The 23,718-nt window shown below is 41.9% G+C and overlaps 1 protein-coding gene across 1 annotated transcript in view; it reads right to left on the bottom strand.

Annotated features, from left to right (window-relative positions):
• myo7aa (myosin VIIAa) overlaps positions 1-23,718 on the bottom strand; it is an 80,073-nt gene that overhangs the window by 21,449 nt on the left and 34,906 nt on the right. Inside the window, exons 20-42 of the mRNA XM_068711562.1 lie at positions 23,298-23,456; positions 22,146-22,238; positions 19,912-20,006; positions 19,644-19,728; positions 19,296-19,514; positions 18,564-18,671; positions 17,904-18,113; positions 17,159-17,365; positions 16,659-16,835; positions 15,374-15,463; positions 15,153-15,280; positions 14,624-14,750; positions 12,888-13,007; positions 11,803-11,976; positions 9,192-9,419; positions 6,709-6,876; positions 5,770-5,887; positions 4,872-4,998; positions 3,723-3,892; positions 2,701-2,891; positions 1,593-1,717; positions 1,061-1,218; positions 121-274 (exon numbers count right to left, since the gene is read on the bottom strand). Coding sequence (XP_068567663.1) covers positions 121-274; positions 1,061-1,218; positions 1,593-1,717; positions 2,701-2,891; positions 3,723-3,892; positions 4,872-4,998; positions 5,770-5,887; positions 6,709-6,876; positions 9,192-9,419; positions 11,803-11,976; positions 12,888-13,007; positions 14,624-14,750; positions 15,153-15,280; positions 15,374-15,463; positions 16,659-16,835; positions 17,159-17,365; positions 17,904-18,113; positions 18,564-18,671; positions 19,296-19,514; positions 19,644-19,728; positions 19,912-20,006; positions 22,146-22,238; positions 23,298-23,456 — 3,431 coding nt within the window. The remainder of the gene's footprint in view (positions 1-120; positions 275-1,060; positions 1,219-1,592; positions 1,718-2,700; positions 2,892-3,722; positions 3,893-4,871; positions 4,999-5,769; positions 5,888-6,708; positions 6,877-9,191; positions 9,420-11,802; positions 11,977-12,887; positions 13,008-14,623; positions 14,751-15,152; positions 15,281-15,373; positions 15,464-16,658; positions 16,836-17,158; positions 17,366-17,903; positions 18,114-18,563; positions 18,672-19,295; positions 19,515-19,643; positions 19,729-19,911; positions 20,007-22,145; positions 22,239-23,297; positions 23,457-23,718) is intronic.

Raw genomic sequence — 23,718 nt, 5'->3', positions numbered from 1 at the left:
ACGTTTTAATGTAAGTGTGAAACTTACAATTATCATCATCATTCATATTGTGCACTGATAACAGTGATAACACTGATAACAGTGATAACAGTGATAGCACTGATAATGAGGTTTACACACTTGACGTGGTTGTCGGTGAGCTGCTTGATGATCTGACAGTAGATCTCGTCTTTCAGAGGTTCCGCCTTCAGCGCTCCTTCAAAGATCTGGTCCGTCAACTCGTTGACGGAGCGCGTCCGCTTGGACGGGTAGTCGCCCATGTACTTCATCATAGGTGGGACAAACGTCAAGGAATACAACAACCTGATTAGCTCCAATACAAATGAATGGGCATGAATATGAGGATGTGACACAGAGAGCCTGAATTTAACCAACATTAATCAACCTTAGGAGTCCAGCATAGACAGAACATCTGGTAAAACATATAAATAAATTCAGGTTATGGTTTGTTTTGGCTGAATATCATGAGGTTACGTCAGGGTAAAGGGTTGCAACAGTGTTTAACCGACACAGTAAACTAAACCTATGAGATTATAGATCAATAATAAATTGTGAGGTTAACTTATGCTTCTAGAATTTGGTTTCTTTATCATTTTCAACTTCTTATGTTGCTGCTTTATATCATAGTGCTCAGTTTTAGTTTTTTTCTGTTAAAGCAAAAACACATTAAAATAAAGATTATTATAAATTATCTCTCCCCTATGTAAAGCGTCTTTGGGTACTCAGAAAAGAGCTATATAAAACAAAAGTATTATTATTATTATTATTATAACACAGCAAATAGTGTAGCTGGTCTCTTGTACTAAAGCATATTTTTTAAATAAGTTTCCTTGCAAGGAATGAATATGCTGCTCTGGATCTGTGTTTGTTACATTTTCTGTTTGTCACAAACCGGCCTCTTTCACAAGCTCAAGTTAAACCGGTTAACACAGAGTTGACCGAGTACATGTGGAAACCGGCTTTGTTCGGGTTTAGTGACGCCACACAGGAGCCGGAGTACGTTAAAATGGTCAAGACATCAGCCTTACACAGCGCTGCGTCAGCTGTTTTCAAAAGATATCTATGAAGGACATGCAGGCGTCCTGAGCCAGCTCCTCGTGGTTGACGACCTTCTTCAGCAGCGGCTGCTTCAGCGGCTCTCTGGTGCAGCTCCACATCTTGTCCTTCCCACGATTCTTAGTGACCATCACTCTGCTCAGGGTGTGTTTGGGAGGAGGCCTGGAAGAAGCAGACCACATGTTCACATGTTGACATCACATTTTAGTTTACTGGCCACAGATGGACCTGCGATGATGGTAACTTCTGAACAGTCTGGTTTCAAGTGAAGGAAGTTTCCAGATAGACAATCTCACGTGCTATTGTTAAAATCATTCATTCTGTGAGTCAATTGATTTTATTACTTTGAATGATTCTATTTAAATGAAGAACACTAAAGGACCGATCCCTGAGCTGCTCCATCACTTCAGGAGGATTTACTGGAAGCCTTTTCAGAGAATAACGAGCAAAGCTATAATCTAAAACAGTAGCATGTTTCACGGATAAGTTCATTTTAATGTGTGTGCGTGCGTGTGTGTGTGCGTGTGTGTGCGTACCTGAAGTAGTCGTAGGAGAACTCCTCCAGTGTGTAGGGTTTCGTCCTGTCGGCGCTCTCCGGCAGGACGAGCTGCGAAACACGAACCGACTCCTGCCGCTGGCCCGGTGTCATGGTAACCAGCGCCTGATTGGTTGGATCACATCACATTACATTCATTAAACATTGAGCATTTCATCATGAGGGACCTCCAGTAGGTCTGTTCAAACAAAAGGAAGAGATGGATGTTTAAATCAGATCAGATTGAATCTGTTACGGCAACGTGTTAACAGGTTTAGAGCGTTAACATCCCAGTGTGAAAACACAAACTAAATGAAGTTGTATCTGGAGAAAGACACACGACACTCTTTAAAATGTATATTTTATTACATAAAAAATACATTTTGGGCCCCCATTGGCTCTTAATCTCTCTTTGTTCTTTGTCCGATGCACAGAGGGAAATGTAAGTCACATTCCCTTCTGCTGATATTAGAAAATGTACATCTTGTTTTGTATTGATTCTAATGGTCAACTTCCTCTCAAGTGACGATGATGTCATATTTTAAAGTCTACTGTGTGCTGGGTAATTAAATAGAAAAGAAAAGTTGATACTCAAAAATACAGAAGTAATGGTGTGAGAGAAACTATAACAAGAGCGTCACAGGTTTAAACAACGTACGTTGTTGATTAATGTCTTAAATAAATATAATTACAAACGTGGTTATTCAGCTTTCTGTTGCTGTGTGTATAATGTCAGCTGACACACATGTTGTCTGTCATGGACGTAAACTAAATCAAATCTCTACATTGTTCATTTTGATCCTTTACTGATTTGTTTCTTTGGATTCTGTTCTCTTTTGTTATTTATTTTATAGCTATATAAGATAATAGAAAAGAAACTTCATGAATAATCACATATTTTGTTCTGAAACTTTTGGTTGAACTGTGGACAATTATTACTCAACCTAAAAAACTTTAAAAACGTTGAAATGAAGTTGTATCTTCCTGCAGACTGAGCTGTGCCCATGAAGCAGCTTCTCAGCATTGACAGTGAGGAGAAGGGGAGGAAGTCCGAGCTGTGAGGACGAGTCAGAAACACGTCTCTTGGATGTGACGTCTTTTTCTCTCACCATTATTTCTTGCTGAGGTCGGGTCACGCAGGGCAGGACGTAGACGCAGTCGGCTGGGAAATCTCCTCTCTGATTGGTCCGTTCGTTGACACCGTGAGCCCAGCCAGAGTTGAGCACCTGCTCGCCGGTGTCCTGGTCCAACAGGATCAGGTCTCCCTTCATGAAGCTCAGGAACGTGGACTCCTCTCCAGCTGTGGAAAAAGAAACACAGTCGGAGGTGAGATGACTAACTGGCATTTCTTCTATTACTACTAATATTTAATTTACAGAGCATTAATGAAAATGTGTTTGATGGAAATCTCTCTAACGTATAATGTACTCAAAGTACATTCGTGTTGCACACTGTTCCACATGAACTATTTCTATGTGAAGATTGTATTCTGGGTTAGTGCATTCAGGGCCAAAACTACCAACATTCTGCCATAGTCCTAAAAAAAAAAGAAACAAATTCTTATTAAAGTTAAGTGTTAAAAAGAGGATCACTCCACACACAAGGCTAACCACCATCAACTTAGACTATAGATTAGTTGCAATTATACATTTTTGTATATATATTGATTAGTTGATCGAAAGTAAAATTTGGACCATTAATTGATTTATTTTCAAAGTTATTTTTCAGGCAAAAATGCCAAACATTACCTAGTTTTAGCTTTTTAAAAGTGTGTTTGTTGATTAACTTTGTCATATGTGATACTAAACTGAATATTTCTGCAAATTGGACTGTACTTTATATTCTTATTCTATATGCACAAAAATATTTTTTAATTGTCACAATTACAGACATTTTAGGACATTTTTTATAACCTGAATTTCAAAAATATTGTCATTGTCTTAAGTAGATTTCATATATGTCACAGGTAGATTTTCAGTTAGTACCTACGGAGTAATACTGTGAACGTACATCATTATTGTTGTACGTTCACAGTATTACATACATATATGTAATATATATATATAATATATATATGTTTGTATATATTTGTTTGTATATATATATATATCCTTCACTGTTCAGGACTTACAAGGGTTGGGGTTGTCTTGCAGCGCGACCACGAACTTCGACCTCTTCCTCAGGCCTTCCAGGAAGGTGACCACCAGGTCCCGGATGTCCTCCGCGTTGTTGGAGGTGAAGGTGTACTCGTCTCCTTTGATGGTAGCCAAAGTGAAACTCTGACTCTGTAACTTTCCTCCCCTGGAAGCAAAACAAGTCCTCCGATCAAACGACAAAATAAACTGATTGTCAACGCTCTGCAGAACAACACATATAAGCATTTTCTGACCACCAGCACAACATCATTTGTGCTCTCAAAACCGATTTCCTGATGTGATACACAACTGAAAATAAGCTTCGGTTAAACTGGAAAATTACATGTCCAATCAATACTGATGGTAAATCATTATAGATATTATGGTTTGGGTTGCATCAACTACTTGATTACAGTTAAAGGGCCTTTGACATCATGGTTAAGAGAAACAAACTTTGACTCTATAACAGAGAGCTCTATAACGGAACGGAAAGCTCTATAATGGAGAGCTCTACAACGGAAAGCTCTATAACGGAGAGCTCTTTAACGGAGAGCTCTACAACGGAAAGCTCTGTAACGGAGAGCTCTACAACGGAGAGCACTATAACGGAAAGCTCTGTAACGGAGAGCTCTATAACGGAAAGCTCTATGACGGAGAGCTCTATAATGGAGAGCTCTATAACGGAAAGCTCTATAACGGAAAGCTCTTTAACGGAAAGCTCTACAACGGAAAGCTCTGTAACGGAGAGCTCTACAACGGAGAGCACTATAACGGAAAGCTCTGTAACGGAGAGCTCTATAACGGAAAGCTCTATGACGGAAAGCTCTATGACGGAGAGCTCTATAACGGAGAGCTCTATAACGGAAAGCTCTATAACAGAAAGCTCTATAACAAGGCCACCTCATGAGTTTAAATCCAACCAGCTGTATAAGACTTGACACTTGAAAAATAAAAAATGTCCTAATTGGGAATTTAAAAGAGAAATTCCAACTGTTGTTGTTGGAAGAGAGAAACCGGAGCCAGTTTGAAGACAGTAAATGGACTTGTACTGGTATAGCTTTAACTTGGAAGAGATTAAAAGAAGTGGATGAAAATGGAATGAAAGAAAGGACCGTTGAGTGACTACAGCTCCCAGCATGCCTCACCTGCTGCTGGAAACTGCAGTGATTTCTGGGAAGGAGAGCTCCAGGAGGACCTGCTCCTGCTCGTCTACAAAATAAACCCCGGTCCAGTTGACGGCCACGATCAGGTCATTTTTAGGCAGACTGGGACCTGAGAGATGAGGAGAGGGTGAACAGAACCAACAGGACAATATCCGTGACATTATGCTCACATATTCTGTATTATATGGGTCCCATAGTTTTTAATAACTGTCAATATTTAACTGTAATTTCTAAGGAAGGCTCCTGGAAGGGACTGTGTTGTAATACAATTGTCATTTTATTAACGTTATTGTTAATATTTCATTTGATTAGGACTCTTTCCTACTTCGTGCTGCAGTTTTAGCATATCCATATTTACATAGTTTTCCTCAGGATCTTTGTCTTTTCATTTCTTTGTTTTTCTTCACGTAACCATGGCATAATAGTACTTTTACTACTGTTAACTACCCGATTACTTCTCTGTGTATAGAGTATATATGTATTAATTCTCACTTCGCATATACATCTATTCATGTTTACATTACAGTTTATTCATTTTGCAATTACTATACACCTGTCTACCGTAAATATATAATATAATATATATGTTAACTTCTGCCCTATTTCATGTTGTAAATTCTCATTTTTACTTGAGTGATTTTTTTTATTTTTAAACATATTTAATAAGAATCTGAAGATCTGAATTAGATCCAAGCATTATTTGCCTACGCCTGCTTCTCTATAATTATCATACATATGACAATAAAGGCCTGAAATTGAGGTGAAATAATTATTTGGTTGCTCACATTTGTACAATGACCATCACGCTTTGTACGAATGTGAAAGGTTGGCGGACTCAACTGAAACGGAACTAGTCCACTAAGAGGTCGCAGATTCTCACCCGAGAACTTGAAGGCTTCGTAGAAGCGAGAGAAAAGCAGAGGCCACTTATGTCGAGCGAAGTCCACCACCTCCTCCTTCACCTTCTGAGGGTCAAACCTCTTCTGGGTGTAGATGCCCTGAGAGAGAGAGAGAGAGAGAGAGAGAGAGAGAGAGAGAGAGAAAGAGATAGAGAGAGAGAGAAGAGAGAGAGAGAGAGAGAGAGAGAGAGATGTTTTACTATGTTCACGTGAGACCATTTACTGTTGTTACACAGAGTAAATGGTTTTCTTTTATTATTGCCCTCCAACATGAATGCAAACAAACAAAGACCTGTAGACTTAAAGCCCATCAAGAACTGTTCACAAAAATATGAAGTAACTGAAGGCTTAGCTCAACCAGCGTCAGACAAAGGTTTGCATTATGCAAAGAAAAATATGTACTTGAGAATGTTTATAGGCAAAACATACAAAAATGTATTTCTACATTTAAATGACATGCATGAATCTACATACATGCATCACCAAGTAACGTGCAAAAGTGTGAATACATATTTATACATTTTTAAACATATTCTTAAGTATCCAGGAACAAAAATGTATTTCCTTTCAAATACAGCCAAACGGCTCTCTGTTCTGTGTAGTGAAGCAGGTATAATGTTCACCATGTTCACCATGTTAATTTAGCGTATAGCATGCTTAAAAAAAGTCAACATTTGACTGAACACCCAAATGTCAAGCAGCTGGTGGTGCTCGAGGACATGATAAGGGATCACAAAAGGAAAAAGGATTCTTCCTCTGAGGACCATGAAAGTCTGAACATTTCATGTCAATCCATTAAATCATTTCTGAGTCTGAATCACAGAGGTGGACTGACATCCCTAGAGGACTGGCTAAAACCTGCTTCCCTTCTCCATAAGTTCGCTGGGAGGACGTTGACAGACTGTCCCAGAGACGAGCACCTTTTTGTGTGCAGCCATGATGAAATGAGCCCATTTCTCCACCGTCCTGGAGCTGCTGATCTCTCTGTCGGGGATGTAGGAGGGGATGAGGCTCAGCAGGCGCTCCAGAAGGATCTCTGAACCGTAGTCCACGTAATACTGCTGAGAGGCCAGTTCTGCCAGGTCGTCCTGGGGACACAGAGACAGATACCGGAATGTTTGTTTGAGGATTATTTTTACTCAGAAACATGAATATGAACTTTGTTCTGTCTTGATCAGTTCTCTGATCAGTCTTCTTACTTGTTTTTACTATTATTAGTACCTAAAAACCACAATTCACTGTAGAATTAGTACCTTTGCTGATATATATATATATTATGTTGTATATATACAGTTGTGGTCAAAAGTTTACATACACTTGTAAAGAACATAATGTCATGGCTCTCTTGAGTTTCCAGTTATTTCTACAACTCTGATTTTTCTCTGATAGAGTGATTGGAACAGATACTTCTTTGTCACAAAAAACATTCATGAAGTTTGGTTCTTTCATGACTTGGGTTAACAGAAAAAGTGATCAAATCTGCTGGGTCAAAAATATACATACAGCAGTGCTAATATTTGGTTACATGTCCCTTGGCCATTTTCACTTCAATTAGGCGCTTTTGGTAGCCATCCACAAGCTTCTGGCAAGCTTCTCGTTGAATCTTTGACCACTCCTCTTGACAGAATTGGTGCAGTTCAGTTAAATTTGATGGCTTTCTGACATGGACTTGTTTCTTCAGCATTGTCCACATGTTCTCAATGGGATTTTAAGTCAGGACTTTGGGAAGGCCATTCTAAAACCCTAATTCTAGCCTGATTTAGCCATTCCATTACCACTTTTGATGTGCGTTTGGGGTCATTGTCCTGTTGGAACACCCAACTGCGCCCAAGACCCAACCTTCGGGTTGATGATTTTAGGTTATCTTGAAGAATTTGAAGGTAATCCTCCTTCTTCATTCTCCCATTTACTCTCTGTAAAGCACCAGTTCCATTGGCAGCAAAACAGCCCCACAGCATAATACTACCACCACCGTGCTTGACGGTAGGCATGGTGTTCTTGGGGTTAAAGGCCTCACCTTTTCTCCTCCAAACATATTGCTGGGCATTGTGGCCAAACAGCTCGATTTTTGTTTCGTCTGACCACAGAACTTTCCTCCAGAAGGTCTTATCTTTGTCCACGTGATCAGCAGCAAACTTCAGTCGAGCCTTAAGGTGCCGCTTTTGGAGCAAGGGCTTCCTTCTTGCACGGCAGCCTCTCAGTCCATGGAGATGCAAAACACGCTCGACTGTGGACACTGACACCTGTGTTCCAGCAGCTTCTAATTCTTGGCAGATCTGCTTTTTGGTGGTTCTCGGTTGACTCTTCACCCTCCTGACCAATTTTCTCTCAGCAGCGGGTGATTGCTTGCGTTTTCTTCCTGATCGTGGCAATGACAAAACAGTGCCATGCACTTTATACTTACAAAACAATTGTTTGCACTGTTGCTCTTGGGACCTGCAGCTGCTTTGAAATGGCTCCAAGTGACTTTCCTGACTTGTTCAAGTCAATGATTCGCTTTTTCAGATCCATGCTGAGCTCCTTTGACTTTCCCATTGTAGCGTTTGTGGGCGTTTGTATCCAATGAGCCCTATTTAAATGGCCTCAGAGAAGTCACCAGTTGTAGTCACTCATAATCACTCACAAGAAGTTAAGAGGCCATGCTATGAAGCTCATTTCATTGACACAACTTTCTAAGTCACCAAAATTGCTAATTCATGTTGCTGTATGTATATTTTTGACCCAGCAGATTTTGTCACTTTTTCTGTTAACCCATAATAAAGTCATGAAAGAACCAAACTTCATGAATGTTTTTTGTGACAAAGAAGTATCTGTTCCAATCACTCTATCAGAGAAAAATCAGAGTTGTAGAAATAACTGGAAACTCAAGAGAGCCATGACATTATGTTCTTTACAAGAGTATGTAAACTTTTGACCACAACTGTATATATGTTGTGTATATTTGTTCTGTGAGATATGTTGTTTTATGATATATCCAAGGTGCCTTTTTTAACATCTTTTAACATAAATATTAAAAAGAATGTAATTAAAGTCCAAAGAGATGAAGTAAACTAGTCACTTAATATATGTTTGCATATATCCACTTCTACTACTCCCTAGCTTAAATTCTCACAAACAATTTAAAGGAATATTTCAACACTTTGGGAAATAATCCTATTTGTTTTGAGTCAGAGGACCACTCTCATATCTGTGCACTACGGACAGCCAAGCTCCCGTTTCTATTCTTTGTGCTAAACTAAGCTAACTGGAAATCACCAAACTCATTCACTTCTTATAAACACTCTCTGCTCCAGCTTCATACTTGGCATGCAGACATGACAGTGTATCAGTCTCTTAATCAAACTCTCTTATATCCACAAAATGTCAATTCTTTAAAGTAAATAACGAGACATAAAAAACGCACCCTGTCGCAGCGGTACTCTCCGAACTTGACGCCCCTGACGGTTTGCTGGTAGATGAGGTTGGTGGCGACCTGGTCCTCGGTGGGGGAGTGCCAGGGCGTGAAGATCTCCTTCCTGAAGAACAGCCTCCAGGGGGCGTTCCTCTCCTGGGCTCCCTGCTCCTTGGCGTACTGCTCGCACTGCGACACGGCGTCCATCACGTGGTCGTTCCCACTGCCCAAAGACGAGACCTGCAGGAGGAGCATCATTCATTTCTGCTGCTACACACGATGATTCTGATGATTAGTGTTATTTTATAATGGGATTTACTTTCACTTAATCAAAGCATATTAACAGACAGTTTGTGATCTCTGCACTTTTAATCAATATTCATTTATCATTTCATTATCGAAATGTATAAGAATTATTAATATAAAGGACCAGTTTCAGTTTTACAATTTGGAAGTGAGGACATGTTGGGAAACATTGAGACATAAAGAATACTTGGCTTTGAATAATAACTTAGCATCTGATGGTTTTTCACAAAAACTTCCATTAAACAACTCAAAACTTCAACATGTTTAAATTAGACACTCCAAGCTCTACTATAATAGATACTGTTACCACTTTTCAAGGTTTTTAGAGATTTGTTTAAATTATTTTAAGTTATATTCATCACTTCTTAACAAAATAAATACATATAAATGATGTTATGTTTGTTGGTTGGTTGTTTTAAGCTTCACTGCAGTCACGTGTAATATGAAATATTTGTGATGTATAAATCAGGGGACAAGCGCTAACGGAGGCCGGTAGCTGTTATTAACTTTGCAGCATTTTTGTCTTAATTTGTTGTCTTTTTGTTTTTATTACTTTTATTACGTGTGGCAGAAACTGCATCACAGGAATGCTCTGTTGTTTTTGTTCTCTCATGTTTTTGTTGAGTGGCATTAATGGACTACGTTACAACTGCACTGGGTTGTGTAACACAGTGCAGTGCAGTCTGATGCAGACATTGTGATGTCGGCCATCAGACCTCTGGAGCTTGTCCAGAAAGCTGCAGCTCGCCTGGTGTTCAATCGCCCCAAGTTCTCCCACACAACTTCCTTTCTCCGTTCTGTACACTGGCTCCCTGTAAGAGCTCATCCAGTTTAAGACTCTGGTGCTAGCCTACAGGGCAGTGAAAGGAACAGCTCCTTCCTATCTCCAGGCCACGGTCAAGCCTTACACCCCCGCCCGACCACTTCGCTCTGCTGCCTCGGGGCGATCGGTCGCCCCGTCGCTCAGAGGTCCTGGCGGCCGATCGACCCGGTCACGGCTGTTTTCTGTCCTGGCCCCACAGTGGTGGAATGAACTTCCCATTGACGTCAGGACAGCGGAGTCGCTGCCCATCTTTTGGCGTAGGCTGAAGACCCACCTCTTCAGGAAGTGCTACCCTGAGCCTTCCACTTAGCGCTTATTGTTTTCATACTAGCTTGTTGCACTTATTGTATTCGTACTACTTATAGCACTAACTGTTTCTCTTGTTTCTGCACTGTACTTTGGCTTCATGCTCTTAGATGCTTGTTTGGAAAAGGAAATGTACTTATGACTTCTGGTGACTAGTAGTTCTTTTGATTACCAATGTTGAATGCACTTATTGTAAGTCGCTTTGGATAAAAGCGTCTGCTAAATGACTGTAATGTAATGTAATGTAATGTAACACTGAGTTGCAGAATGACAATAAATGATGCTTGAATCCTCGAGTTCTCGTTTGCACACTACAGCCTGAAAATATCATTTTAAAAGCACGATCATGCACATTCTGCATCTGCTGCAGATTTAAAGGACAGGTTCACTGCTCTCTGACGAGATCTTCAAACCAATGACCTGGTGATGGAGCACTCAGTCACTCCACAGAGAAAGTAACAATGTCCAAAGACCTTTTAATCCCCATCCAGGTAGCAGTTCTATTCAGGAAGTATGTTTGACAGAAAATAGTTCCTACAAGGACACCTTTTTAAAGAGAAAGTTATTTTTACTTTAGGGAATATATGATGGTAAAATGATGGTATGCTGGCACAGTTCATATTAATTTAGAAACTTTGTACAAACACAATAAAGGTGGTGCAAGAGGCAAATTGTTTAAAGAGAGGCGTAGGCAAGAAGTAGAACATTCGGATGCTGATGCACTTCCCTGATGTCGCTCTAGCCAACATCTGGCTACTGTAACATCAAGACAACCGTGAACGTGGTACACCAAGAAAGAGCTTCATGCTGTTCCTTGAGTTTCACACAGAAGTGGCTCAGGAATACTTGACCAAGTACAAGAGGAGAACGCATTCCTTTCGCAACAACGCAAAAAAACCTCAGGTCGAGGTTCAACGTCACGTCCCACTGGAGTAAAGTGCATGTTGAACTGGATCGACTGCAGACTGGTTGTGATCCGGTACGTCCAGCTGTTCCTCTCAGATTTAAGGTAAGCACAGAGAAACGTTCCACTCTCATCAGAGGACTGTTGGAGGCTTTAAGGGTTAGGGGCTCCTCAGTGCCAATGATGGTCCTCATGTGTGTGTGTGTGTGTGTGTGTGTATGTGTGTGTGTGTGTGTGTGTGTGTGTGTGTGTGTGTGTGTGTGTTTGTGTGTGTGTGTGCCCACCTTGTCAAACAGTGCGATATAGAGAGAGAACCCGAAGCGGTCCTGCAGGTTGATTTTGTCAGACAGGGCGTTGCAGAGCTCCTTGGCCGTGGTGGCGGAGTCCGTCAGCAGTGTTTTGGTGGTACCGTCCATGAACGTCACCGGCAGCATGATGGGCTTCTTGGACTTAGTGGCCTGGAGAGAGATCTCAGAACTTAAGCTGAGTTGAAATCACTTCACATCCTCGCTCTCGACTCACAGACCTCCTGAGAGTCTGTTACCAACAGATCACTGCGTTCTGCTCACGCGTCACATTAACGGTTCCTTTGTCTGAGTCATCTTCTTTACCACACTTCCCTCTGTCTCACACAATATTGTGTTTATTTATTGCAAATTGTATTAATATTAAATCAAGTACATTATTTAATTGCAGAAGTAGTGAGACTACAATGCATGTCATGAACTTTTCTCTCAGACTGTCTGCACACTGCTCTCCACTGCCTTACATCAAATAATGATTCACTTCTTACACTGCCATGTACTTTATGTACCTCTTATTCTTTTACTTTATGTACCTCTTATTCATGTACTTTATATACTATACTTGATGTCTGCTTTAGTCAACCTAAACACAATATGAAACCTAGCATGTTTAGTCACAGTGTTAAAAACCATAAAGCCAAAAAGTTGATCTCTTGTGCACAAGATTTTATACATGTTTAAGATGTGTATGTGTGTGTGTGTGTGTGTGTGTGTGTGTGTGTGTGTGTGTGTGTGTGTGTGTGTGTGTGAGAAATTTCAAGTGTATCACCATTGATTGGAAAGCTGTAAACTGCATATCTCTTCAAATATAAACAGGATTGAATGATTTAACGTTGAAGGTTGTGGAAGAACACTGTGATGATTTATAACACTGACGCATTCAGAGAAAAAAGCCTTCTAATTTTAAACGAAGGAACATTAAATCAAATTTAAAAAACATTCCCATGATCTTTGTTCTTCCACCAATCCCATCTCTCTGTGTGTGTGTGTGTGTGTGTGTGTGTGTGTGTGTGTGTGTGTGTGTGTGTGTGTGTGTGTGTGTGTGTGTGTGTGTGTGTGTGTACCTGCAGCTCCAGCCAGGAGGGAGGCTGAGTCCTCGTCCCGTTGACAAACGTTCGTCTCAGTCTCTCCTCACAGTACGGAGCGTAACCCGGCGGCCCGCTGTTGATGAAGTTCCTCAGGTACTGAAGGTAGAAGTGCAAAACAAGAAGTGAGTAAATCCCTGAGGCAGCATCCAGAGGGCAATATAAGAAAAATAATAAGCAACAATAACTGATAATCGATCGGGTTGTACGCAAATTTAAACGTATTAGCTTTCTCACACAGAGACAGAAACCTCTTACTGTATGTGTACATGTAGAGGATCAATTCAGAAAACAAACCACTGTGGAATGTGAACTTATATGAGAACCTATATATTAACTTATATATGAACTTATATATGAACTTATATGTGAACTTATATGAGAACTTATATATTAACTTATATATGAACTTATATATGAACTTATATGTGAACTTATATGTGAACTTATATATGAACTTATATGTGAACTTATTTGTGAACTTATATATGAACTTATATGTGAACTTATATATGAACTTATATGTGAATTTATATGTGAACTTATATGAGAACTTATATATTAACTTATATGTGAACTTATATATGAACTTATATATGAACTTATATGTGAACTTATATGTGAACTTATATATGAACTTATATGTGAACTTATATGTGAACTTATATATGAACTTATATGTGAACTTATTTGTGAACTTATATATGAACTTATATGTGAACTTATATATGAACTTATATGTGAATTTATATGTGAACTTATATGAGAACTTATATATTAACTTATATGTGAACTTATATGTGAACTTATATATGAACTTATAAATGAACTTATATGTGAACTTATATATGAACTTATAAATGAACTTATATGTGAATTTATATGTGAACTTATATGTGAACTCATATATGAACTTATATGTGAATTTATATGTGAACTTATATGTGAACTTATAAATGAACTTATATGTGAATTTATATGTGAACTTATATGTGAACTTATAAATAAACTTATATGTGAACTTATATATGAACTTATAAATGAACTTATATGTGAATTTATATGTGAACTTATATATGAACTTATATGTGAACTTATATGTTCATATGTACTTTAAGACGTCCTCCTGCATGTTTCAGTTGAACAGATGATTGAAATAACTTGTCCTATAATGTACTAATGTCCTGACCTTGACAAACTTGTCCTATAATGTACTAATGTCCTGACCTTGACAAACTTGTCCTATAATGTAATAATGTCCTGACCTTGACAAATTTGTCCTATAATGTACTAATGTCCTGACCTTGACAAACTTGTCCTATAATGTACTAATGTCCTGACCTTGACAAACTTGTCCTATAATGTACTAATGTCCTGACCTTGACAAACTTGTCCTATAATGTACTAATGTCCTGACCTTGACAAACTTGTCCTATAATGTACTGTCCTGACCTTGACAAACTTGTCCTATAATGTAATAATGTCCTGACCTTGACAAACTTGTCCTATAACATAATAATGTCCTGACCTTGACAAACTTGTCCTATAATGTACTGTCCTGACCTTGACAAACTTGTCCTATAATGTAATAATGTCCTGACCTTGACAAACTTGTCCTATAACATAATAATGTCCTGACCTTGACAAACTTGTCCTATAACATAATAATGTCCTGACCTTGACAAACTTGTCCTATAACATAATAATGTCCTGACCTTGACAAACTTGTCTGAAGGGGCGAAGCAGCCGACACACAGAGAGATGAGGATCCAGCCGCGAGCGTGAGAACTCTTGGACGGGTTCTGACTCAGCTGTTTGCTGATCTGACAGTAGATCTCGTCCCTAACACATATACACACACGCACAGGCACACACACACACACACACACACACACACACACACACACACACACACACACACACACACACAGTTATAATCCAATGACAAACTGACAAGTTCAGAAATAGAAGATGGAAGTGATTATAAGCCATAACTTGTCTCCTGAGCTCTCTCTTAAATTTAAATTTGTGATGAAGAAGCGTTCACATCTGGATGAATAGAGATGTGAATCGTCTGTTCTTCTTCTTATCTTGTGGGTTTCATAGATGCACACGTTATATTCAGGCTACACATCATTCTTTGATGTCTTGATGCATTTAATGGCTTCATGTGATATTCATGTTGTTTTATGAAAACCTCAGCCTCATGATGACGTGTGTGTGTGTGTGTGTGTGTGTATGTACCTTAGTCCTGGTCTCAGGATCCCGTTGCCGATGATGAAGTGAAGTTTCTCCAGGTTGGATGTTGGCCGGTCCTCCAGCATGCTGTTGCCGTGGAGGCCGTGCTCACCGTCGTTAAGGCGCTTGGTGACCTGAAACGCATCGACTGTGACTGTTCTACTTGTGCAGCATGAACCTAGAGATGAATCCTCCAGAGAGGTAGTCCCTTATATAGTCTCTCTCACCTCCTCAGTGATCTTGGACTTCTTCTTCAGGGTGAGGGACACCAGCTTGTGTCGGACACTGTTCTTCTTGTGGCTGTCGGCGTGAGGCGTCTGAGGGCCGAACGAGACAGGAAACAGATCAGAGATCAGAGACGCTCTCATGACACTAACGAACAGAGGGCCAGTCAACGCTTTCATTTGACAAGAGGACAAGAGGATTACACTAAAATTCACAGGTCTGATGTTCTCCGGTACAACTTTCTTGCAGGTTTATTCAGTTTGGCGAGATGTTTCTCCTGTTTGTGTTCTTATTTTAGGTGAAACTCATGGAAGACCTTTTTAACATCCCAACGCATCAGATGAAGAGAAGAAGTTAGTTTGAGCGAGTGAAGAAGTGAAGAGGGTTGACATGAAGTACAAAGCTACAAAGAAACTTCCTGAAGTGAACGGGTGAATCCTTCATCTGGAGCTTTGTAAGATCCATTCAAAAACGGTCTAAAGAGAATATCTAAACCTGTTTGAGCATTAATCATCAGTTAATCATAAGGTTAAGGTTGATGAATGACCTGCACCATAATGTAAAGTTTTAACTTATTTAAAAGCATATGTACAATTTTAAACACGGACAAGATGAACATATACTGTGGGTGTACTTCACTTATTATGGGATGTAGGAAACATGTCTGATGAGCTAACAGCAGCTCATCACACCTCTCCTCCCCCCTTACCTCTCCTCCCCCTCACCTCTCCTCCCCCTGACCTCTCCTCCCCCTCACCTCTCCTCCCCCTGACCTCTCCTCCCCCTCACCTCTCTTCCCCCTGACCTCTCCTCCCCCTCACCTCTCTTCCCCCTGACCTCTCCTCCCCCTTACCTCTCCTCCCCCTGACCTCTCCTCCCCCTTACCTCTCCTCCCCCTCACCTCTCCTCCCCCTGACCTCTCCTCCCCCTCACCTCTCCTCCCCCTGACCTCTCCTCCCCTTCACCTCTCCTCCCCCTGACCTCTCCTCCCCTTCACCTCTCCTCCCCCTGACCTCTCCCTCCCTGTTACCTCTCCTCCCCCTGACCTCTCCTCCCCCTTACCTCTCCTCCCCCTGACCTCTCCTCCCCCTGACCTCTCCTCCCCTTCACCTCTCCTCCCCCTGACCTCTCCTCCCCCTTACCTCTCCTCCCCCTGACCTCTCCTCCCCCTCACCTCTCCTCCCCCTGACCTCTCCTCCCCCTGACCTCTCCCTCCCTGTTACCTCTCCTCCCCCTGACCTCTCCTCCCCCTCACCTCTCCTCCCCCTGACCTCTCCTCCCCCTTACCTCTCCCTCCCCCTGCAGCGCCTGCAGCTCTCTCTTGTAGGTCTTCTTCCCCAGCGTCTCGTAGATTTTGGTCATGACGGGGATCTTCTCGCTGCCGTCGCTGATGGCCGTGTGGTACTTGGGCTCCGGCAGATCTCCCATGAACCTCAGCACTGTGATCCACACCGCCAGAGCAGCCTGGGCCCGGGACACGGAGGACACATTTTTATTCATTCAAGTTTGCCAGATGAGTTCTTATCTTGAGTTGAGGACATTCTCCTGCTTCTTAAGCAAAGGAAACTATTTAAAAAGCCTTTTGGATCAACTGAAAAAGATGCATCGTCACAAAGCTGAAAACATGATTCATCTTAATGTTGTTTGTTTATTTTTTACAGCTGGGGACATGTTTAAAAAAATGACTTGTCCGCCAGACACAAGCTGTTTCAGACAGACAGTAAATATCTGCACAGCTGTATGAACCGGTTAATCTGCCGTGGGGTCAGGGGTCAAAGGTGACCTACCAGTTGGTCTCCCTCGTCGTCGTGGAACAGCAGAGGCTGTTTGAGAGGCCGTCGGACGTAGGTGTGCGTGGTGGTGCCCTGGAAGTAGGTGGCGGCGTACTTGGCGAACTTGTACTCCGACAGATCCTCCTCTTCGTCGTCCTCAGGCAGAGGAAGAGCCTCGTCCAGATCCTCCTCCTCCAGCTCCCGGTGGGTCCGCTCCAGGTCCTGCAGAGGAGACAGGAGCTTCAGGTGAGACTCTCCAGACTGAAACTTTGGCGTCTGTCTTCTCTTAAGTGATGACCTCTCAGACAATATCACAATAACGTAATTAACCTGTTAATGCAGTAAGTTATTAATTCCATTTCATTCCCCCTAAACTATTTGGGGTAAATTCTCCCACTTTCAAATAACCTAGAATTATTTTTTAAGAATAAATACACTGTCCAAACATTGTTGTTATTAATGTATTATTTGTTATCTATTTAACAAGTTTAAATCTGACTGAAAAGGGACATTTCTAAACTGCACAAGGAAACAAAATGAGTCATCACAATGAATTTTCATCACAAAACATCTGAGGGGTATTTAAATAACTTAAAGAGGTAATTTATTAGAGATATTTATTTTAAAGGACCTGCACTTATCTACAATTATCCATAATTGTAAGATTCCTCTTTCCACTATTTTATACACATGTATGTGTATAATATATAAATATATATGTATGTAATCGTGCTGACAATACAACCTTTTGTCGACTCACCTCAAAGCCGGCGGGGGCCTGTCCCTCCTGGCCCGGGAAAGAGCTCGTCGTCCCCAGGAAGCCGAACATTTTGTCCACCATGTCGGAGTCGTTGACGGGCTCCAAACGGGCCTTCTCCATCTGCTCCACCATCTCCTTCTTCCTCCGGGCCTCCTCCTTCTCCTTCTTCTCCCGCTCGGCGTCCTCTTTGGCCAGATGAGCCAGACGCTCCTAGGAAAACCACAGAGTAATATTAACAATAATATCTGGAAGCATCTGCACTCTATTTCACACGCTGGGCCACTTGGTTTCCTCTGCTGGAGCGATGCACAGCTCAAAACAGGAGGAGGTAAAGCTAAAGTCTTCAAAAAGTTCACAGTCAGTGTGGTCACATGCACCTACTGTAGGTAACCGGATCAATCTGTACCGAAGAAAAAACATCAGTAATACTATTTAGTATTTATTAAAAAGATATGCATAAAGATATGAAAAAGCAGGAAACACAAGCATGTGAGAAATTAAAATACAGAAATGTTGTCCGAACATCTGTTGAACACTGGTGGGTGTGCTATATGTTACTATAAGATATCATAAACTTGAATGATGCATTCTGATCCATTTAAAGAAGAACATTAAAGGATGTTTTTAAAATGTCTTCAATGAGGTCTTTGTTGAACTCACCTGGTGTTTGCGCTCAGCCTCGGCCTTCGCTCGCTTCGCTGACATCTGATTCCTCAGTTTGGTCTCTTCAGCCAGACGCATCTTCTCCGCCTCCAGCCTCCTGCGGTACTGAGGGGGGGGGGGGGGGGGAGTCAGAAAAGAACGACTACATACCAAAACAACAATCTCAGTTAAAAATCTGATTTAAACTGTGATGGATTCAAGTCAACAGCAAAGTGTCAGGGATAGCATTAACTTAAGGGCTTGAACCAAGCAATTAAGTGAAATCTAAATAAAATGAAAGCTAGCATTCAAAGTTCCCATCCTCATCAGCTCATCAGGTGAGCGAGCTAGAGGGTGAATGAGGAGAGGGAGCTGCATTGGCACGAACAAAGCAGTGAATCAGAAGAATAAAAGGGTTTGTTATTTTATGTTTCACAGAGGTTTCGTTTCTAAAGCACAAATAAACACAGTCACACCTCGACACAACCCTGCAGGAAGCAGAGTCTGCCCTCTCTCTGCACACAGCAGAGCAGAGAGAGGAACACTGAAGCTTTCCTATCTTTATTCAAGAGCGTGTCCTTTCAATCTGAGAGCATGACTCATTGATTTCACTAACCCTGTCCCTGCACTCAGATATTCCTTGCTTGCGCTTGGATTTCTGCACAAACTGCATGCTTGACCCAAATCCACTACTGTGCATGTGTGTGTGTGTGTGTGTGTGTGTGTGTGTGTGTGTGTGTGTGTGTCTACCTCTCCCTTCAGCCTCTTGTACAGCCGGCGAGCGATCATGCCCCTGGTGTAGGCCTGGACGGTGATGATGGCCCACAGTCGGTGTCTGAACGCCCGGCGCACCAAGAAGCCCCGGCAGCGGCCCTGGAAGCCCGTGATCCGCTGACGCGCTACGTTGTACGACGCACACAGCTTCCTGGAGCGGACCAGAGCCTGGAGGCGAGAGAAGCCCGCTCGCATCTGAAGGGAGCACAGGAACAACGAAGAAGAAGAAGAAGAAAGATTTGTTTTTCTGATAATAATGAATTACTCGAGCTGAGCTGCATCATAGAACACTATCACGATGAACTGATGTGTGTGGGTCCTCACAGCTCCGTAGTTCTTCCGACACTGGTACCCTCTCCACGTCTTCTGGATCCACACGGCCGACTTCCTCATCTTCAGGAAGTTAGATCTGACGACAGGAAATGAACAATCAGATACCACTTCTGACAAAATATTTTATCACCCAAAAAAACAAAAGCTGCATTCATCAAAGTGTGATCGGGGGTTTTAGAGAGTGACACGCAAGCCTGGCTCAAACTACAGTTTCATCCAAAAAGTTCACCAGACTGGATCCAGGTTTTTTAAGGCCTACCTGTCCTTGAAACCTCGAACCACCTTCTGGATGAGGATGACCTTGTCTGTGATGGCCTTGTCCCTCTCGATCTCCAGCAGCATGTCGTGGTGATCCTACACAACCGGAGAGAGAACTCTTATAAAATCACATTGTATCCACAGAAAATCAACGTTTTTAACCCTGTGTGCAGAAACCAGAGGTTCAAACTGTGGATATTTAAGAGACAATAAGCGTAGACAACAAACAACACAGCAAAGATTATCACTGAGCATCCACAGCTATTCTCAACAATACTGCGCTTCTGTTTCACAATTCAATCAGACAAATGCCTAATTATATAACTAGATAGTTAACGTCATTCCACTGAGAAATAACTGGAGGTCACCAGAGTCTTAAGTCTTCAGCCTCTAGAAACCATAAACGTCTGTTCACAACATCATAGTCATCCATCCAATAGTTGCTGAGATATTTCAGTCTAGTATTGCCCCCCCCCCCAGAGTTACTCCACTATCAATAGCTAAATATATCCGTCTTCCCAAATTGTTGACAGTGATTTGTTTGTCATTCTGAAGTCAGGACACAGTAAACGCTGTAGTCAGCACTTTTCCCCCAACATGCTTTGATCTGACAGCTTTCCACACCTAACAGACCATAAACTTCTTCTGTCTCCTCCTCCTGTGATCTGTCCATCCGTCCTGCAGGAGGAAGTGTGGGTACTGCCCTGCCTTAAACCCCCCTGCACTTTCTACTTCCTGTTCTGCTTCCTGTCCAGCTGAGCGGTAAGGCTGATAGAGATTAGCCTTAAACCCGGAGGAGCCGAGACATGTGTGTGAAAATAGACCTGAATGATCAACTTCAAACACAACGCAGAAAAGTGTCCTCCAGTCTCCTCTAACTGGAGCCGTAGAAGACAAATCACCTGCTGCATTTTAATACTGGATCTCAGAAAACATGGTTTCAGCTTTTAAGATTTGGACTATTTCGCTAACCGCTGAGGAACAATGTAAATACCAATAGTACTATATAATAGAACAATAGCAGGTAGTTCCTGTTTTACCAGTTTTTAAATGTGAATCTATTGTTATCTACATAACATTCAGTCTTTAAAACAACGCTGACTCTTTACAGTCTAGTCTAGTCTTGACAGACCTTTCTAATGTGAAACTGAAGTCATGCTCTCTCCAAAGCCACCCGACTCCTTTGACAAAAACAGTAACTTCACATTACAGAACAGGAGTTGTTGGTGTTCCGCAATCTCGCCTGGTTAGTTTGTGCTGTTGTGTGACTTTGATGAACACTGCTCCGTACACCTAAAGCTGTGTAATGGTGTGTAAACGTGTAAACGTCATCGCTCGATCAGAATCACACTCTGTGAAAACAAACTGCTGAGCCTAAATCATCATCAGCTGATGTTTACATTTGACCTCTGGGGAAAGAAGTGTCACCGTGGCAACTGGCTAACGGATGTGTGTGTACCAGTGACCTCTGGACAACATCTGTCCAAAACACACACACACACACACACACACACACACACACAGCAGGAAACAGAAACACACACAATGTGTAATGAGTATATTGTATGTATAACGCTTAGAGAAACAACTTAATCAGCTAGAACACTGCCCTCAGAAGAGCAGCTTGTGATGCACCTACCGGCCTGGGGCCTGTTAAGAGCAGGCAGCATAAAACTGCTGGTCCTTGAGCATACAGCCATAACTGCTCACCCAAAATATGATGCAGTTTACATTGCAACAGAGTGCGAGATCAGCCACGGACAGACGCAGAGGTGCACGCTCACTCACAGTCACGGAAGCACGGACACACAACCGAACGCATAACCTCTACCCAGGCCTGGCTGAGGTGATGATGTGAAGCGCTCAGCAGACGCTTCACGAGCTACACCTGCTGATTCATGCTAAGAGACAATCATGTGGCAGCAACTCAATGCATAGAAGCACCCAAAGGTTCACCTCTGGTTGGCAAAGACCAAGATACCGTGGCTTTACGGCTGGAACACGCTAACCAGAAGTGGACGGTAGACGATGGAAAAATATTACCTGGTACCTAAACGCCACAACTGCTGCCCCATGCAGGTGTTAGGGTCAGAGTCTGCTGCTGGTATGTTGGTGTCGGCGTCATGAATCCGTAAAGATTTACTCAAACCACACCGATACAGCGGAGTGATTTGGATTTTCATGTACTCTATTTCCCTCCAGGCTGCACTTCATCTTATCGTTCATCAGTCGTACCTTGAGGAAGATCTTGGTCTTTCCCATCTTCCAGTCGTCGTCTCTGCCGAGCACCGCCTCAGCGATCCTCTGGCAGGTTCCCCTCAGGTCCTCCTGGTGGACGAGACACACGACAACAGATTGACATGTTGGAACTGTGAGCGTGCTCCCTGAGGCTCAAAGTTAGCATGCTAACATGCTAGCTTTGAGCTGACTGCTCAAAGTTAGCATGCTAACATGCTCACAATGATAAGGTTGAAGAATAAGTACTGTGCTGTTAGTAGTTTTATTGCTGAGACTTATTTTTCTATTTAAACTTTACATTTGTGAGCAGTTTTTTAAAGATGTGTGTCTTCAGTCAGAACCAATGAGCTTGGAGCTGAGAGACACAGGAAGTCAGACAGTATTGAGAGAAGGACTAGAAGGTTTGGTCTTTTCATGGGATTTGTTGACAACAAGTAAAATATAATTCTATTCCTTCAACATGCAGATGTTTAGCAGATACCATGTTCAACATGTTAACTACAAATGTACAAAGTACAGCTGAGGCTGATGGGATTTGCAGGAATTTGTTCTTAAACCATTTTTTCAACATTATTTATCCAGAAAGGAAGATTAACATCTAAAAAAGGGCTTTTCTCCATTTAACGTATTTATTAATTCAATACTTTGGGTTTTGCAACTTCCCAAAAATGTATGTGTGACTGTGTCCTAATAGTCAAATATTATTAATTAAATGTACACACCCTCAAACACACACACACAAATCCTCAAACACATACACACACACACACACACACACACACACACACACACACACACACACATCCTCAAACACATACACACACACACACACACACACACACACACACACACACACACACACATCCTCAAACACATACACACACACACACACACAGAACCTCCAAAGCAGCAAAGTGAGGCAGGAAACATGTCTGAGTCCAAAGAAAACAGACTGCTGTTGGGATTGTGGGAAAAAAACTGCATGGTGACCAAACACAGTGTCACACAAGTGGTGTCATCTGATCTGATCTGTTCCAGGCGTCAGACAACTCTGTATCATAATAACACACACACACACACACACACACACACACACACACACACACACACACACACACAGACACACACACAGCTGTAGTCACACTCTACCTGTTTGTACGCCGGTTTGACTCCCGGCATGAGCACCCGGTAGCGGTCGACGAACTCCACGAAGGTGTAGCGGATGGGGTATCCTGCGCGGCGGATGCGGATGGTCTCCATCATGCCCGAGTACCTCAGCTGACGCACACACAGCTCCCTGTCAAACAACTACAGACACAAACACTGTGACAGGAAGGGTGAGTTCACTGAGCTCACATCAACATCAGGTGACACCTCAGGTGTTCAGAAAGAAGACAGCCTGATGGAGGTCAAAGGTCTTTGTTAGAGCTGAAGAACTACAGATGAAAGGGCACCTATTTAACGATTCATTTAAAGAATTACAAAAAATCTATTTCTTTGTATTTTTATTTCAAAATCATCTTTGCTTCCTGTTAAACAAAATATGAAGAGTGCTTACGTAAGCAATAAT

The sequence above is a fragment of the Cebidichthys violaceus genome, unplaced genomic scaffold (assembly GCF_023349555.1).
Source record: "Cebidichthys violaceus isolate CVI_PGR_0920_01 unplaced genomic scaffold, fCebVio1.0.p SCAF_161, whole genome shotgun sequence".
Taxonomy (NCBI): Eukaryota; Metazoa; Chordata; class Actinopteri; order Perciformes; family Stichaeidae; genus Cebidichthys; species Cebidichthys violaceus.
This window is presented reverse-complemented; position numbering and strand designations above follow the sequence as displayed.